An 18,686-nucleotide genomic window follows, 5' to 3' on the forward strand; every position below is an offset into this window, starting at 1 on the left:
GGGTATAACGACGAAAAATCGTTGGTCCCTTGAAAGACGCTATAACCGGATTCTACTGTATATACTAACAAAAAAAACGCGCTAGTGTGTAATCTCGATAACATAGTTCACAATTGCACCCTTATCTTGCTAGAATTCGATAACACTGTGTAACCGTGTTATTTTACACAATTACGCAAACATACTTTTAGGAAAAAGAAGGCACAACTGTAAATAAAACAGTACTAGATATTATTTTAGCGCGAACGTTGTTTTTCTCTGGACTATCCTTCCAATGTGAAGAATCTAACAGGAATTAACTGACCAAAATCTTCAGAAAAGTATCTCGCTTTTATTACGCAGCCCTGTAAAATGTTGGTATATTTTAGTCAATTTTCAGCATTCATAGTTTGTCCACAATTATTTAAAAATGTCGGATAAACATAACCAGGATAGTGAAAAAAAACTGTAGTTAACTCTATAGTGTTTATTATAACGTAACTGGGCGCATTTTTACTGTCAAAGAAGTAAGAATTTCGGTTAGACAAGTAATATCGATTTTTATCTCAAAGATACTTATTATTGAGTGTACTAAATATATGTATCTTATAGATGTTAAAACCGTTGTTGAGGTTTAACTAGAGTATGAACATAATGCAGTAAACAAAGCACCATGTACGAGTTTGAGTTTAACTATTGCTAAAGAAAGATAGAAAATTGAGTACATCCATTGCAGAATGTGTATCTCATGGATACAAACATGCATATGTCGCAGTATTTACATATGACTATATGTGTGTTAGTTGTATGTATGTAGATACAAGAAGATTTTTGTTTTAATTTTATAAATTTGTAATAAACAGTATAAAACCAAAACTTTTGTGATTTTACCGAAGGTGGATTATAATTATTTTATAACTGACTACTGAACAGTAGTTTATTTATAAAATGCTAAACTACTAGACATGTTCGCATGCTTACTTTGACAAATCTCTTGGAAGTTGAGAGAACTCAATCGGTACCTGCTTTTAGTGAAAAACTACTACTTGCCAACATTTGATTTAATGTTTGTATATCATTATAAAGAAATATCTTGTTAGGGAGAAGTTCTAACTGCAAGGGTATATATGTATCTACATACATACATATATACATACATATGTAAGCTTAGGCTAGCCGAAGCTAGTTTTATTTTTATACCTTTGAAGAAGTTTGCAACACAGTGGAGGAGTCACTACAGACCCCATCAACTACAGATATTTAAATACATACATACATATATTTATTTTTGATCAGCATCACTACCTAAATAGATCTAAACATGTACCTACATCTGTCCGCCTCACTGTTTTAAAGCTATCTGGCTGAAACTACCAAAAGTTGTGTAGTTATTGCACACGGTATGCATATAGTAAGTCGGAACGGACTGGATCGGACGAGTATATCGGATAGCTCCCATAGAAAAGCTAGCTTCGAGCCGATTCGTTAACGTCCTATGGTGTTCACCGCAAAACAACTTTCTCTTTAGGCGCTTCGGAAGATTAACCGGCACAGGCTTACTTCTTAATATTTTTCAATAATTTTTTTTTCTAATACTCTTCAAAAGTTGAACAATAACATGTAATTAAGGTCGGTAAAATATAATTACTCATTTCGCCGCAAAAAAATGCTTATCTGACGGAAAAAGACGATGTTATCATTTTTATCGTTAATTTTCGTTAATTCTATACAGATTTTTCGATCTTTCCTATGGTAGCTATATGATATACGAGTCGTCATCCGATTTTGATAAAATTTATTTCGAAATTCGATAGTAGTTAAAAAAATTGCCCTGTCAGGCCTAAAATCCCCTAATAGGCGAAAAATCGAAAAAAACAATATTGGATTCCGTCGATCCTGTAGAGCAGTGTTTCCCAAACTTGTCGGGACCGCGACCCATCTACACAAAAAATTTAAAGATCTATATGGCAATTAGTACCCACCAAAAATCTACCCGCGACCCACACTTAGGGAAATACTGCTGTAGAGGATATTCCTGAGGGTCCACTTTAAAAAGGAGTTTTGCGGTGAGGAAGATATCTCTGATCAAAATTATCAAAAATACTAAAAACTTTTCATTACTTGAAATATCTAAGAAGAGCGTGTGAAAATTCTAGTCAATCGGTCAAGCCGTCTCGGAGAAATCTCTAGCCGCAGAGCTGATGACATATAAGAACAAAAACTTACCGGGTTGTCCAATCAATACCAACAATGCATCTTCACCGCAATGGGCAAGCCAGTCTCCATTTTCTCATGAATATGCACGAAATGCAATCTGCATTTACGCTGCACAGCGAATAAACACTGTTTTGTAGAATACCATAAGAAAAAAAATAAATCTTTACTACTTGAAAATGTTTTTTTCACTCAAAGCCCCAAACGTGACTCCAGGCCCGCTTGCCTTCCGAATTATTCGATTCTTATTTCTAATAATCAATATTGTACACTTGATCAACAAAAACACTTTGTATTACATTTTTAACATGTTAAACAAAATTTTTTATTTTTAGATAAAAATAATATACATCCTTCGCCTTTTAAAAAATCGCGTCTGCAACCATGACGGTATATAAACATTTGGGCTGCACTTTCCTCGCAGTAGTTTTGCTTGCAATGCTGGCTTCTGGAGTTCTAACCTCTAGTGAAAATGAAGATGAATATTTAACTCAAAAAGGTTGGTACTCCTATCATTACTCTAAGAATTATTAGTTTAACAATTTTGACAAACGTGAGGTGTAGCGAAAACTAATAATAAATTTATACATGTAAACGCTAAAACAAAAGCTATTTATTCCTGTTACTTGTAGAGGGAAAAGTTTTCTGTATTAGTTAAATAGTATGTAAAAGGTGGATTAAAGCACTTTCGACCGCATAAAGTGCACTTATGCATATTTTTTGAAATCAGATGTGTGAATCTATTTTTGTATGTCCGTTTTTAAAGCAAGAAAAGCTAAAAAAGAAATGATTAAAAATGCGGATAAACAGAAATAGACTCGTCCGACCGTTCGATAAGTCGCAAGTAACGGGTATACATTTTGACCTTTTAGGATACTATTAAGTAGTATTTCCTTTTAATACGTAGTTATTTTTATATCTTTTTAGAAATTATATTAGAAAAGTCGTACCATGGGTTGATTCGAGAAAATGAAACACTTGTGGAAATAACTCCGCTAATTAAAGTGGATGAAGAGAAAATTTGTAACTTTCACATTCTCAAAAAGCCATATCACGAAATTCCATTTGAGGTAAGTTTAATATTCGGTATACACTCTAGTGTTGTCGCACATTTTTATTTCAGATTGAATTAGTCAATAACCTAGGAATTTTAAAAGCACGACGGACATTAAATTGCGAAAAGCGTAAAAGCTATCACTTTGAAATCGTTGCGGTGTATTGCGATGGAACCCCTTCAAACACAGCCAATGTGCATATTACTGTGATTGACATAAATGAGTATGCACCAACATTTTTAGAGCCGTCGTATGTAACTGAAGTGGACGAGGGTCGTCTTTACAACGAGATTTTGCGAGTAGAAGCATCCGATAAGGACTGTACTCCACTTTATGGCGATGTTTGCAAATATGAGATACTTAATAATGATGAACCGTTTTCAATTGATAACGAGGGCTCAATCAAGAACACAGAACCTCTTTCCCACAAGGCCTCACATAACCACATCCTATCCGTTGTTGCTTATGACTGCGCAATGAAAGAATCTGCAGCAATAATGGTCAGCATCAAGGTGCGTCGGGTGTGTGAAACAAAGTTTTTAAGTATGCCAGAACGTATCGATTATACCGTAAGTATTTTTCGTCAAAGAGCCTTATACAAATATGACTTTTAAATTATTTATTCTTAGTCCGGTAGCACTGAAAGCCTACAATTGTTTCCAAATGCTCGTCTGGATTTGTGCGATATTTCTTGCAAGAATAAAGACCTAAGTATTCATGCATCAATAACACTTAAGGTAAGTTTTGAGTTTAATTTCTTAAATTAGGCTTAGTCTAAATAGATTCTCATTGTTTTTGGCCCAAGATTAAATAAATTGTATATTAATATACATTTTTCTATGTTTTCGGTTAGTGCCTCTATCCATTTACGACCATAAAATAAAAACAAAAAAATTCTAAAAACCCTCGCAAAGGATATTCAAATTTCGGTCAGAAATTTTCAACGCAGTGAAGGTGAACACACCTCAGACCCCATATCGTTAATATGCATATTCTTGTTTCTATGTAAACCTAGTGTCTCAATTTTAAAGCTATCTTGCTGAAACTTTGCCAAAAGTATATAAGTCGGAACGACGACTTCAACGGGTAGTTCCGATTGGATGTATAAAAAAACAAGAAAGGAAGCTAGCCTCGGCGAGCCAAAGCTTTTATAATATATCTAATTTTTTTTTCTTTAGGTTTGAGAAGTAAAATTCTGATAACTTGTAAAAACTCAAGCATTTCTGAATGTTAAACCGTTTACCTACATACATTTTCAGACAAAACACATCTCCTTCGGATGCGATCGGGACATGACGAATTGCACTTCAAGTAAAAAAATGAAGGATCTTTTGCCGCATGGTGCAGATTGGACTAAAGAGTTAAGTTATGACGAAGGTACAGAATCCATTTTTCACTTCGATGGGTCCACAGGAGTAGTGGTTCCAGACACTGTGGTTGACCATTACGATTTCTCAACTCGTGCTTTTAGTATTCTTACAATGTTTCGCCATAATAGTCAAGGTGTGGTTAATAAACATGTTAAGGAGCATATTATCTGCAGTGCTGATGACCACAAAATGAACCGCCATCATATGGCATTGTTTGTTCGGAATTGTCGACTTATTCTTTTACTAAGAAAAAACTTCAATGAAGGTGATTTGAACATATTCAGTCCTGCTGAATGGCGTTGGAAAATCCCTGAAGTGTGCGACAACGAATGGCACCATTATGTTCTTAACGTTGAAGACCCGGCTAAGGTAGATTTATTCATTGATGGCGTCCGTTTCGAGAGTTCCGTTGAGGATCGCCACAGCAACCCAGAAGTAATCGACGATTGGCCCTTACACGCTGCGCATGGAGTTAATACATCATTAGCTATCGGAGCTTGCTACCAAAGTTTGGAAAATCGTTTAAAACATGGTTTTAATGGGGACATTTCCGAGGTTAAAGTCAGCCTGAACGGTGTTTTGACTTCTGAAGACATTAAATGCGGAACCACCTGTGCTGAGCACTTATTATCACCTAAGCAAATGCAAAGCCCAAAAAAGAGTTCGGAACCTGTAAACACTCAAATCCAAGCAAACATTCAAATGAACGAAATCTATGTTGAAGCCAAATCAAAACACGATATTGAACAATTGATGCGCAAAATACAGTATATCAATGTTAAACATAACCCCACAGTAGGTCGTCGTAATATTGAAGTCCGTACAGCTCTAACGTGCGGAAATGAAAGTTCTCTCCACCTGCCGCCAATTGAGACCTATATTATGGTTAACGAACCAATGGTTTCACTGAGTACCAATATTGATGCAGGATCGACGTCGGTAAATAAATATTTGGCAATAAATGTATGAAAAATATCATTAATATGTATATTTCAATCCTGCAGATGGAAAACTTTGATCAAAATCGACAATCATATTCCACTAAAATAACAATATCTGGTAAGTGACACTTTAAACTAAACTAAACTAAACTTTAAACCGAAGCTTATATACCCTTGCAGTAACCAAAGTCTGTAAGGGTATATAAGCTTCGGCTTGCCGAAGCTAGTTTCCTATTTTGTTTGTTTTTGTGTCAATTCGCAATAATACCCAACATCAATTCTAACCAGTTTTAATAAAAAAAAATTAATCATTTCCAGGAACTTCAAATAAATTGGTATCATATCAAGAAATTAAATTTGGCGTTCATATTTTGGATAATATTTACATTAACGCGCTATCCAAAAACAGCGGAAAAAGGGAGGAGAAAAATCATATGGACTCCTGCAGCGTTGTTGTGTTTCCCTCTTTAAATCCGGACCATGAAGACATTCAAATAGACGGCGATGATTCATTATCATCTACAATGGATATAAAGACAAATATAAATAAAGATGGTGTGGAAATGATAGGAAGGGACAACATACACAATTATTTAAATGTGTTACGATCCCTTGTCTACAGTAATAAGAAACCGGCTTATTATCTCAATCGAGTTTTTAAGTTATCTTGTGCTCAGCTTAGCTCAGAGTACAAAAGTGCGGAATACACCCTTACACTCACTGTACTGCATCCTAAACAGACGTTGTTTAAGTCTACAAATTTGACACCTTCGTCGGCTTTATCCAACCTCAACGGTGTTGGCAATACCAACACGGAAACAATTTATCCCACGAATGGTGGTTCAACAAACCAGAACGAAAATCAGGCCACTGGTGAGTTTAGATAACGAAAGTTTTATGAGACAGACATAAGAAGTACTTCATTTTTCTATTTTGATCTTTAGATTCAAAGGTATATTCATATTCCTTAATGCATACAAACGATGTGCAAGAACCGAAATCTCACGTACGTTCGTTCGTACACAAAGGTAAGTTTGAATTGACAATTAAGGCAAGCAAGATATAGTTATAGTATAAAAAATAATCATTTAACTTACAAACTTTTAAACAATTTAAGCCGAAGGTTCTCACCTTACAATGCTAATAGTTATTGTGAGTGTATTTCTGGCTGTTTTGCTTTGCGGCGTATCTATTGCACGTTTAAAAAACAACCAAAAATATACTGATCGTCACCAACCATGTCCAAAAGTAAGTACAAATAGTTTGTATAGTACTTAAACTTTAAGTAAATAGTAAGAAAAAAGAAAAAATAAATTTTAAGCACAAGTTCATATTAAAATTATATTTATTTAGATCCCCCTTTAAATGCTTCACTTATACATTTATTAATTTGTTTTTATACCCTTGCAGAGCAAAAGGGTATTATAATTTTGGCCAGAAGTTTGCAACGCAGTCAAGGAGACACCTCAGACCCCATAAAGTATATATATTCTTGATCAGCATCACGACCTGAATCGAAATACGTCTGTACGTCTGTACGTCTGTCCGTCCGTCCGTCTGTCCTCCTGTCCGTTTCTGCCCAAACTAGTCTCTTAGTTTTAAAGCAATCTTGCTGAAACTTTCCTAAAAGGTGTGTAGTTATTCCACGCAGTATATAAGTCGACTTGATTTCTTCCATATGGCGTTTCCTAACCACTATTGAATTTCGGATACAATTTTATCAAAATCGGATAACTCTATCACATAGCTGGCATAGAAAAGATAAAAAAATTTAAATATAAAAAATGGAACAAAAATTATAACATCGTTGTTTTTAATCCCGCGAGCATGATTTTCAAAATGACGGTTTTTCAATAACCCTTGAATCGAGAAAAAATTTCACTAAACTCCGACAACGTTATCATATAGCTGCCATAGGAAAGATCTAAAATTCTATATAGAAATAACGGATACAACGTTATGATATCGTTGTTTTTCATCGGCCAAACATGAGTTTTGGAATATAGAGTTTTCTAACGACTTTTGATTTACGTATGAAATTTCATCAAAACTATATCATATAGCTGCAATATAAACAATAGTCAAAAATATGTAAAATTAATAGAAAAAAAAAAAAAAGCTAAAGAGCATCGAAGCTTTGAGGATTTTTCTATTAATTTTCCATATTGTTCATATGACAGCTATATAATATAGTCGTCCGATTTTAATGAAATTTAATTTGTAACTCAAGACTCATTAGAAAACTCTATATTCCAAAAATCATTATTGTCTGATGAAACACAACGAGGTTATAATTATATTTCCGTTATTTCTATATAGATTTTTCGATCTTTCCTATGGCAGCTCTATGATATAGTACTCCGATTTATATGAAATTTTTTCCTCAACTTAAGAGTATTTAAAAAACTTTATGTTCCAAAAATCATGCTCGTGGCATTAAAAACAAAGACATTATAATTTTTTTTCCATTATTTATATATATATATTTTGATCTCTCCTATGGCAGCTATATGATAGAGTTATCCGATTTTGATAAAATTTAATCCGAAATTCAATAGCAGTTAGTAAACGCCATCTGGAAGGAATCAAGTCGATCTGATCAAAAACAACGGTGTAAAATTTTTTTATTTCATTCTCTTGTATGGGAGCTATCCGATATAGTCGCCCGATCCGGCCCGTTCCGACTTATATACTGCGTGCAATAACTACACAACTTTTGGGAAAGTTTCAGCAAGATAGCTTTAAAACTGAGAGACTAGTTTACATAGAAACCGACAGGAGGACAGACAGACAGACGGACAGACGTACATACATATTTCAATTCAGATGGTGATGCTGATCAAGAATATATATACTTTATGGGGTCTGAGGTGTCTCCTTCACTGCGTTGCAAACTTCTGACTGAAATTATAATACCCTTTGCTCTGCAAGGGTATAAAAATGTTGGTACGAACTTCTTGGTAGCACAAAAATATATAAATATAGAAAAAAACTTACTAAACATGATTTTTTTATTTGATAAGAAAGTTCATGGATTATGGATGGCTTGGAACAGTTGATATTATAACACGGATGACCAGTGTAAAAATAAAACATTACAAATAATTAATTATACATTTTATAGATTGTTGATGATGGCCTAGTATGGGATGATTCAGCTTTGACTATAACTATAAATCCATTGCAAGCAGATGCAGCATCTGAGGATAGCTCGGAATCAGAAAATTCTGACTCGGAAGATGAAGAAGGTACAGTAACTATTCACATTTTATGATAAATTTTATTTGAAATGTATTTTCTTCAGCTTTAAAGGACGGCTTTGCTCACATCAATCAGCTTGAATGGGATAATACCAACATTTTTCAACAGTAAATGTTTTAAAAAACTGGAACTAATATATGTAAATGTGCTTTTAAAATATAACCTACTAAATCAACAATTATTCAACAGTTTAATCGGTTGAAATGACAGTCCGGAAATGCATGCATGCACACATAACTGTAAGGACGCGCATTTATAAAAATTTGAAAAATGATTATGTTGCAGTTGTATGATTGTAAAAATTAAGTCAGGGGACGCGCGAAACAAACCATATGCATGAACATGTAATATTAGCGTAATCACAAATTATAGCTAAGGTATAGTACAATTATTATATAATCAGCGTCGCTAGATCCATAATAAAAGCATATAGACATATATAAGATAAGACCTATTAATTTATTGTGTACCCACCCTCACTTAAAAATGTATTATGCACATGTCTGTCAAACTTCAACTGCATCCTGTCGCTAATGCATAGAAGGAGGTTTCTCCGTCCCCATAACTTAAGCTTAAAATAAAATTACAGAAAATTCCAAAGGGAATCGAAATAGCCAAACCGTATAAGTTTTTTAATAAAGCAAAAGTTGTTAATAATTTCTTATTTTACAAATTTAAAACTTAGATTAAGAAACATATCGAAAAACGTAATAGTTTTATTTTTGTTTGAACATGCAGGCTAAATTCTTAAACTTAAAAATAATGTACTAATAAAAACATATTTTTTAGTTGCTAAAAAAATTATTTAATTTTAAAATAAAAAACTTTTTAATGGTTACGGGAAGTTTTTTCATACCCTTGCAGAGCAAAAGGGTATTATAATTTCAGTCAGAAGTTTGCAACGCAGTGAAGGAGACACCTCAGACCCCATCACGAGTAGAATCGGAATACGTCTGTCCGTCTGTCCATCTGTCCTTTTTGTTTGTCCGTCTGCCCGTTTCGCGCAAACTAGTCTCTCAGTTTTAAAGCTATCTTGCTGAAACTTTCCCAAAATGTGTGTAGTTATTGCACGCAGTATATAAGTCGGAACGGGCCGGATCGGCCGACTATATCGGATAGCTCCCATACGAGAGAATGAAATAAAAAATTCTCACGCCGTTGTTTTTGATCACATCGACTTGATTTCTTCAAGATGGCGTTTTCGAACTGGTATTGAATTTCGGATTAATTTGATCAAAATCGGATAACTATCATATAGCTGCCATAGGAGAGTTCTAAAAATATATATAGAATTAATGGAAATAAATTGATAACATCGTTGTTTTTTTTATCCCACGAGCATGATTTTTTGAATATCAAATTTTTCAACAACTCTTATACTGAGAAAAAAGTTTCATAAAAATCGGACAACTATATCTTATAGCTGCCATAGAAAAGATCGAAAAATCTATATAAAAATAACGAAAATAAAATTATAACATCGTTGTTTTTCATCAGACAAGTATGAATATAGAGTTTTCTTACGACTCTAGAATTATGAATTAAATTTGATCAAAATCGGACAACTATATCATATAGCTCCCATATGATCTATAGTCGAAAATATGGAAAATGAATAGAAAAATCGTCTTAGCTTTGGATGTTGTTTAACCTTTATGCATTTTCGACATATTTGATGACTCTTGTTTTCGGTAAAACCTGCATAAAATGGCCAAAAACGATTTTATCTTGACGGGGAAGGTGTTTTCTTTCGGGTGCATGTCATAACGCCCAGTGTCATAGCGCCCGCGGGCGTTCTGACACTTCTGAAAGTGTCATATCGCCCGCACCGAAAATGTCACAGCGCCCGTGGGCTTTATGACATTTGCAACCTGTGTCATAACGCCCTCAATTTCTTAAAACTTGCAAAACGAGTTTTTTGGCAGCCTAATTAATCAAAAAAGGATTTGATTAGGTGGGACACCACATTTGAAGAGCAGTCATGCTCAGATAATACTGAAGATGAAGATGAGGACAATACTTTACACTTCAGTCAAATGGTTGAAGTTCTTAAATGTATAATTTGCCTTGACACTCCGCGTGATGTGGTACTATTACCTTGTAGCCACTTCAAAATATGTTTTGAGTGCTACAAAGTGATGAAAATGAAAGCGGCGAAGTCTCTATTGCTCTGCCCATATTGCAGGCAAATAGTAGACAGCCAAATCAAAGTTTATCAATCATGTTTAAATGAAATAAATGGCATGTTAACACAATTTTGTCCTGTTCCCTGCGAACTAGTGAGATGTTCAAAGGGGGGCTTAGCTGAGGCCACCAGGCGGGTCGCAGGTTGCGGATAGCGAACGGCCTTCTTCGCAAGGTTAGTTGTGAATAAGCGCAAGCTAATAAGCAACCCCGGACAAACAGCGGGTACACCGGAGTCGGTGTACTGATAAGACGCTTGTTTGGCCGTCTTTAAATTGTAGCCTCACACACCCCTCTTCCCTCACAATTACCTACCAACTTCCCTTCCCACAATCTCACTCCGGTGCCGGACTAAGGTGTCATCCGACCCGTGCCGATAGTCAGCCTGGCTGGGGGCCCGGATAAACAACTAGCCCAGTCTCTCACGGAGGGTTCAGGCAAGTGGCGACCGCCTGTCCTAACCGCGCCTTACCCGGGTATGGCGGATCTCTGCCCGGGTGGACCTTACTTTCTCCGCAACTCGTGGGATCCACTATGAGGAAGAATATTAATACAAACAAGCTACCGCAGGACATCCCTGCCTCGAGTGTCGCAAGACACTTCGAAAATCAACTCCTCGACGGGGAGCGACCACAGGTGGGACCATCCCCACCCAGGAGCGCAGCCACCGCCAGGAGTGCGTCTGGAACGCAAGATGTGGGACATCCCCCACAACGGTCAACTGTTCCAGTCCGGGAACGTGCGCGACCAGCAGGACCATCCCGGCTGGCTCGCCCACCCCCCGCGGCTGGACAGAGGACCAGGCCTGCCGCGAAGAAGGATGTCCTCCCAGCCAGAGGACAACCTGGAGGCATAGACGACCCCAACAGGAGAGGCCTGCCGGGGTCCAAAGCTAAATGGTACCTCAGATACCTCAAGCAGGGCATGTCACCTGACGAGGCATTGAGGAAGGCAAAGGAGCCACGACCAGCGGCCCCAAGTAGTGCACCTGCCAGCAAGCGGGGTAACAGCACCCTCACCCCTCCGACAGACACCCCTAAAAGGTCGAAGTCAGAGGGCACTAATGAGGTCAAGGCAACTCCCTCCTGCCCAAAGCTTGAGGAGCCTTGTACCTCAAAGGCGGCGGCCAAAGGAGGCTGCCAAGAGTGTCAGAGTGGCGGTGTTACCTGCGGAGTTCCCACAGGTGCACCTGAGCCGCGATGAGCTGTCCGAGTTGGAGGAGGCCATCATGGACGACATAATCACGTCGGCATGGGACACGGCAGTTGCATTTAGGGACATCCACTTCAGGGTAGGATACCTCATAATCGACTGCCTGGATCAGGACTCAGCGGACTGGCTGAGGGCCGTTGTGCCCTTGCTCAGGACGTGGAAGGGCGTGCCCCTAGAAACCAAGGTGGGAGAAGATATCCCCGCGGCATATAACGTCACGGTCTTCTGCCCCAGAAGCGCGGAAAGAGAGAATGAGGAACTCCTCATGTTGCTCGGGCGCCAGAACAGGCTGGAGACGGACGCCTGGAGAGTGGTCTCCCGGAGGAACGATGGAGGCGGAGCACTCCTTGTCATCGGGATCGACCAGCTCACCCGAGACGAGATCGTAGCTAGAGGGCATCAGCTCAACTTTAGGTTCGGTACCGTCTCGGTGAGTGGGCTGAGAAAGGCAGCAAAGGTGGCCGCAACGGAAGGAGCGCCCTCTGGTCCCCCAGATGGCAAAGTGGAGGTCGATGAATCCCTCGACGAGCCACAGGAGCCTATGGGCACAGAAGAGGACCCTAGCGCCGTTACAGTTGAGAGGAATGAGGATAAGGAGCATCCTACGCCCTCCGACAGTAACGACGATATGGAGGCCGAAGTCACTCTGACGGATGGTAGTGGAGGGGAACACCCGCCCCCTTCACCAAAGATGGAGCATCCGCTCCAATGATGGCTGCACACAGCAGCACGAGGCTAGCCCAGGTGAACCTACACCGAGCCAAGGCGGCATCAGCCGTCCTGGCCAGGTTGTTCACCAACCAACATCTCGGGCTAGCTCCCATACAGGAGCCTTGGTGCAATCAGGGCATTAAAGGCCTGTACACCAAGGAATCAAAGGTAATATGTGACCAACGGGGTGCACACCCCAGAGCATGCATATTAATAAGAAAAGATATCAACTATAATATCTTTTCAGAGTTCCTAAGCAGGGACTGTGTCGCAGTAACTGTGAGCGGCGCAGGAAGACTACCAGCGATCGCCATAGCATCGGCGTATTTTGCTGGGGATGCAGCATGCCCACCACCGGAAATCATCGGGCTCGTGGAATGCTGCAGGAGGAAGAAGATGCCCCTAATCATCGGGTGTGACGCCAATGCACATCACGTGATATGGGGAAGCACCGACGTCAACAACAGAGGTGAGCAGCTAATAGAATTTATAGTAAATAGTAACCTAGAAATCGGTAATGTCGGGTCCACACCGACATTCATTACTAGAGTAAGAGAAGAGGTCCTAGACTTAACCCTGATGAGCAGGTCTCTAGGACTTATTAAGAACTGGCATGTGTCGCCAGAGGAATCAATGTCGGATCACCGAATCATTAGATTTGAATTAGACTGCAACACCGCTAGGGACGCCCCCAAAAGGAATCCCAAGAAGACAAACTGGGATCGGTTCAAGTCCTCTCTTGAGCTCGATCTCTCTAACGAACCGTCAGGTATACCCAGACATTCCTTAGAATTAGATCAGGCAGTGGATAACCTCTGCAAGAAGATAACCAATGCTTTTGAGGACAGTTGCCCTCTTGGCAGACGGAAAGCAGCTCGAGACGCCCCATGGTGGAACGACAACCTGGAACGGCTCAGAATCTCCACCCGCCGGCTCTTCAACAGAGCAAAAACGAGCGAGGATAACTGGAGACAATATAGACACAGCCTGACGCTCTACAACAAAGAGATCAGGAAGGCCAAACGGAAGAACTACAGAGACTTCTGTGAGGCAATCAGCACAGCCCATGAAGGGGCAAGATTGCACAAGGCTATGGCCAAAGTTGCACCAGAAAGTAACCTAGCCCTGAGGAAATGTGACAACGCTTACACTTCCGACGACAGGGATAAACTAGCTTTACTCTTTAAAACACACTTCCCCGGGAGCTCACCCCTGGCGGAAGATACGTTCAACCCAATGGAGGCACCGTCCACTCCAAGACACTTCAGACCAAGCGCTGAGGACTGGGCAATTGCCAAGTCTCTAGTCTCTCCGGAGAGACTTAAATGGGCAATTGGGACCTTCCAGCCATTTAAGTCACCTGGTCTGGATGGTATCTCTCCATCATTCCTGCAGCAGGGACTGGATTTACTCCTAACCCGCTTAAGGAGACTGATGCTAAGCAGCCTAGCAATTGGACACATCCCAAATGCGTGGCGTAGAGCTAGGGTGGTCTTCATCCCCAAAGCAGGGAAGAAAGACATCACCAACCCAAAGTCCTTCAGACCTATCAGCTTAACCTCGTTTTGCCTTAAAACGTTGGAAAAGCTGGTAGACTACCACATTAGGAGCACAGTTCTTAAGGACTGTCCGCTGCAACCCACGCAGCACGCATACAGGGCAGGTCGTTCAACAGACACTGCACTGTACCAACTTTGTCACACTCTTGAAGGGGTAGTAGACAACAAAGAAGTTGCAATCTGCGCCTTTTTGGATATAGAGGGAGCCTTTGACAATGCGTCGCATGATGCTGTCTTAGCGGCCCTCGCCAGAAGGAATATAGACGCGACAACAAGAAGGTGGATTGGAGCCTTGTTAAGCTCCAGGCAGGCAATGGCGACCATTGGCAACAGCACAATGACCGTTGCCACAAGCAGAGGATGTCCGCAAGGTGGAGTCTTGTCTCCTTTACTGTGGAGCCTACTAGTAGATGAACTACTAAAGAAACTCGCCGACAGAGGAATACAATGTCAGGGCTATGCCGATGACATAGTAATAGTAGCCAAAGGGAAATTTGAAGAAACGCTTTGCGATATTGTCCAACTCGGACTCAAGATAACGCTCGACTGGTGCAGGGAAGTTGGGCTTAACCTCAACCCCGCAAAAACAGTCATTGTTCCTTTTACAAAGAAGTACAAACTGAAGAAGATGAGACAAATCATACTACTAGGTACTCCCGTAGCAATAAGCCGGGAAGTTAAGTACCTCGGAGTTACCTTCGACAGAAGGCTAACGTTTGCAACCCATATGCAAAAGACAGTGGATAAGTGCCTCAGGGCTCTCTTCACCTGTCGGAAAATTGCAGGGAAATCTTGGGGGACCTCACCCCAAATTATCAGATGGTTATACCTTATAATTGTGAGGCCAATACTCACATATGGGTCAGTAGCCTGGGGTAAACGAGCTAGGCTCGTTACCGCACAGAAACAGCTCCAAAGGCTGCAAAGACTGGCATGCATATGTATGACAGGAGCAATGAGAACCTGCCCCACTGCGGCACTGGAAGTTCTCATGGAACTCACTCCGCTACACTGCGTAGTAGAGTTACAGCGGAAGGCCACCCTACTAAGAATCACTTCTTGTGGGAATTGCAGTGACCGCATCCTCAGTTCTAGGGATGCAGCAAAACTACTAGTCGAACTTCCCCTGAGCTCACACCCCAGGGACGAAATGACAGTAGAATTCATCTTTGAAAAGAATTTCTCTGCTCATCTGAGCAACAAGAAAGAATGGACCACCATGAAGGAAGTACACTCCATGGCGAGTCACACTATAGCATGGTATACGGACGGGTCTTTAACACACCAAGGCACTGGCCTTGGAGTAGTAGGACCACGAATAAAATACCATGAATCGTTAGGCCAATACACCAGCATATTCCAAGCTGAAGTTTGCGCCATAGGACGGTGTGCAGAGCTCAATATGAAGCGTGGGTACACAAACAAGGACATTGCGATCCTCTCGGACAGTCGAGTGGCAATTACTGCACTATGCAGCAATAGAATCACTTCGAAGCTGGTACGAGAAGTAAGGACAAAGCTGACCCTTCTGGGCAGCAACAACAGGCTGTCATTAAGATGGATTCCAGGACACAAAGACATATCCGGGAATGAACTAGCCGACAGGCTAGCAAAACTAGGGGCGGAAAGACCCCTTATAGGACCCGAGCCTTACTGTGGCATAGGCAGACACACAGTCAAAGATTACCTAAGAACAGAAGAGGTACATATGAGGCAAGCCTGCTGGGTAGACACCACAGGCCAAAGACAAGCCAAAACCCTCATCGTCAATTATGACATGAAGAGGTTTAAGAAACTTATACTACTAGGGAAGAGATCACTTAGGATAGTTACCGGTTTACTAACCGGACACTGTAAACTAAGGAGACACCTATTTAATATAGGGATTACAAACAGGAAAATATGCAGATTCTGTGATAACGAGGATGAAACCTCAATACACATAATATCAGATTGCCCAGCACTAAGTAGCCTGAGGAGCAGAACCCTCGGGTCCAGGTTCCTTACACTTGGGACCTCTGGAAGCATCGACCCGATAAAGCTCCTTAACCTTATCGAAGGAGCCGGGTTGATGGGTGAGCTCTAAGCTCAGATAGGGGGTACAATAGATCCAGTTGGGTCGAGGTAACCTTTTCCCCCCCCCCTAATAATAATAATAACACAATTTTGTATTTAAATTTACTTTATTAAAAGCGCAAGCAAAAATTGTTTTACATAAAAATCGCGCGATTTTTTGATCAAAATCGGACAACTATATCATATAGCTCCCATATGATCTATAGTCGAAAATATTTTTTTTTTTTTTTTTTTTTTTTTTTTTTTATTACGCGCGTAGTCCCACGGCCCACTTTCCCGCCCAACCGACCGAGGGGCGACCGCCGTGTAACGTACGGAACGATTCGCGATAATTTTGACGCGAAAGAAAAGTTAAATTTGACGCGATGTTAATTAAGAAAAAAAATTAAAAACGAAGAAAAATTTAAATTTAATTTAAGTTTAAATTTAGCAATCTAATTTTGTGCCAGAAATGTTAAAACTAATTGCTTAAGGAGCTGCAGAGAGTCAGAAGAGGATAAAATAGGAAAAAGTCTATTGTAGTCAGAACAAAGTACTCTGAAAGGCTCATGCACGTTATAATTACGTCTACACTGATTTAAAACTAAAGGAACATAATTTCTAGTTAATCTACTTGGTACCGAGAAATTTAGTCTACTCAGCAAATTAGGACAGTCAATATCACCACGTATAAGGTTATGAATAAATACAGTACCAAGCATCGTTCTACGGTTAGTAAGGGAGGGCAGGTTAATGAGGAGCAATCTATGCGAATATGAGGGTAGGAATAGGTTTGCATTCCAGTTAAGGCGGCGTAGTGCAAAAATTAAAAAGTTTTTTTTGTACTGATTCAATGCGATCAGCATGTACTCCGTATTGAGGACTCCAAACGGGTGCCCCATACTCGAGGATTGGCCGGACCAACGATATAAATAAAGCCTTGGTAACGTAAGGATCCTCAAATTCCTTCGACCATCGTTTAATAAATCCAAGCATTCCCCTAGCTTTATTAACCATGCTCGAAATATGCAGAGGGAATTTAAGTTTGGGGTCCAATAGGACGCCAAGATCGTCAACAAGCGCTATTCTTTCCAAGGCACCACCACTTAGCGAATAGGTGACGTTATGCGGATTGACCCGACAGAACGTCATCAGCTTGCATTTGGAGCTGTTTAATTTTAGTAAATTGTCGTGACACCAGTTTTGAAAATTGTTTAGGTCTGCCTGAAGGCTTAAATGACGGGAGCAATCATTATACTGCAGACAGAGTTTTACGTCGTCCGCGTACATAAGTACGCGGGAATGCGTAATGATCGATGGAAGATCATTAATGAACAAAGTGAAAAGTAATGGTCCCAGATGGCTTCCTTGTGGTACACCAGAGGTAACTCTGAGGAGACCGCTTAAGGAATTTTTGAAAAGGACTCTTTGAGTTCGGCCACTGAGATAACTAAAGATCCAACTTAACAGATCTGCTGGAAACCCCATCATGTCAAGTTTGCGAATCATTAGGAAGTGATTTACAGAGTCAAATGCTTTACTGAAGTCTGTGTAAATGACATCAGTTTGGAAATTATTTTTAAAGCCATCTATCACGAAGGATGTGAGCTCTAGAAGATTTGTTGTGGTAGACCTGCGTTTCATAAATCCGTGTTGGCATGGAGATATGATTGATCTACAAAGGTGCTGCAAGTGGGGGGTTACTGCACGTTCGAAAAGCTTTGGAATTGCTGACAATTTAGAAATACCTCTATAATTGCAAGCATCCGACTTGCTTCCCTTTTTATGAAGGGGAATGACAAATGACTCCTTCCAAATGAGGGGAAACTGACAAGTTTGTAGGGATAGGGTAAACAGCTTGAGAAGGGGTTTACACAATGCATTTGCACAGTGTTTAAGAACGCACCCAGGAATCCCGTCAGGACCTGGGGAGTAAACTGGTGTAACACGTTGAAGATCCAAAAGTAGGGAGCTTTCGTTTAAGGTGGGACGAAATATTAGGTTCGACTTAGGTATTGCGTATAAATATTGCTCACTTGAATGAGACACTGTTGAGTAAGTTGTTTGAAAGAATTGGGCAAACAGATCGGCTATTGCCTGATCAGTGTTAGCCGTCCTACTTTCAAACGAAAGCGAAGGCGGAAA

General features: G+C 40.0%; 1 protein-coding gene across 1 annotated transcript; it reads left to right on the forward strand.

Annotated features, from left to right (window-relative positions):
* The first annotated feature begins 373 nt into the window (after positions 1-373).
* LOC108101721 (calsyntenin-1) lies at positions 374-8,998 on the forward strand. The gene is made up of 12 exons (XM_017206171.2): positions 374-506; positions 2,529-2,692; positions 3,121-3,263; positions 3,317-3,817; positions 3,878-3,985; positions 4,508-5,557; positions 5,623-5,677; positions 5,878-6,432; positions 6,504-6,587; positions 6,677-6,807; positions 8,684-8,807; positions 8,864-8,998. The coding sequence occupies exons 2-12, from the start codon at positions 2,578-2,580 to the stop codon at positions 8,929-8,931; spliced, it is 2,934 nt and encodes a 977-aa protein (XP_017061660.1). The 5' UTR covers positions 374-506; positions 2,529-2,577; the 3' UTR covers positions 8,932-8,998.
* The last annotated feature ends 9,688 nt before the right edge of the window (positions 8,999-18,686 follow it).

The sequence above is a fragment of the Drosophila ficusphila genome, unplaced genomic scaffold (assembly GCF_018152265.1).
Source record: "Drosophila ficusphila isolate 14025-0441.05 unplaced genomic scaffold, ASM1815226v1 contig_220, whole genome shotgun sequence".
NCBI lineage: Eukaryota > Metazoa > Arthropoda > Insecta > Diptera > Drosophilidae > Drosophila > Drosophila ficusphila.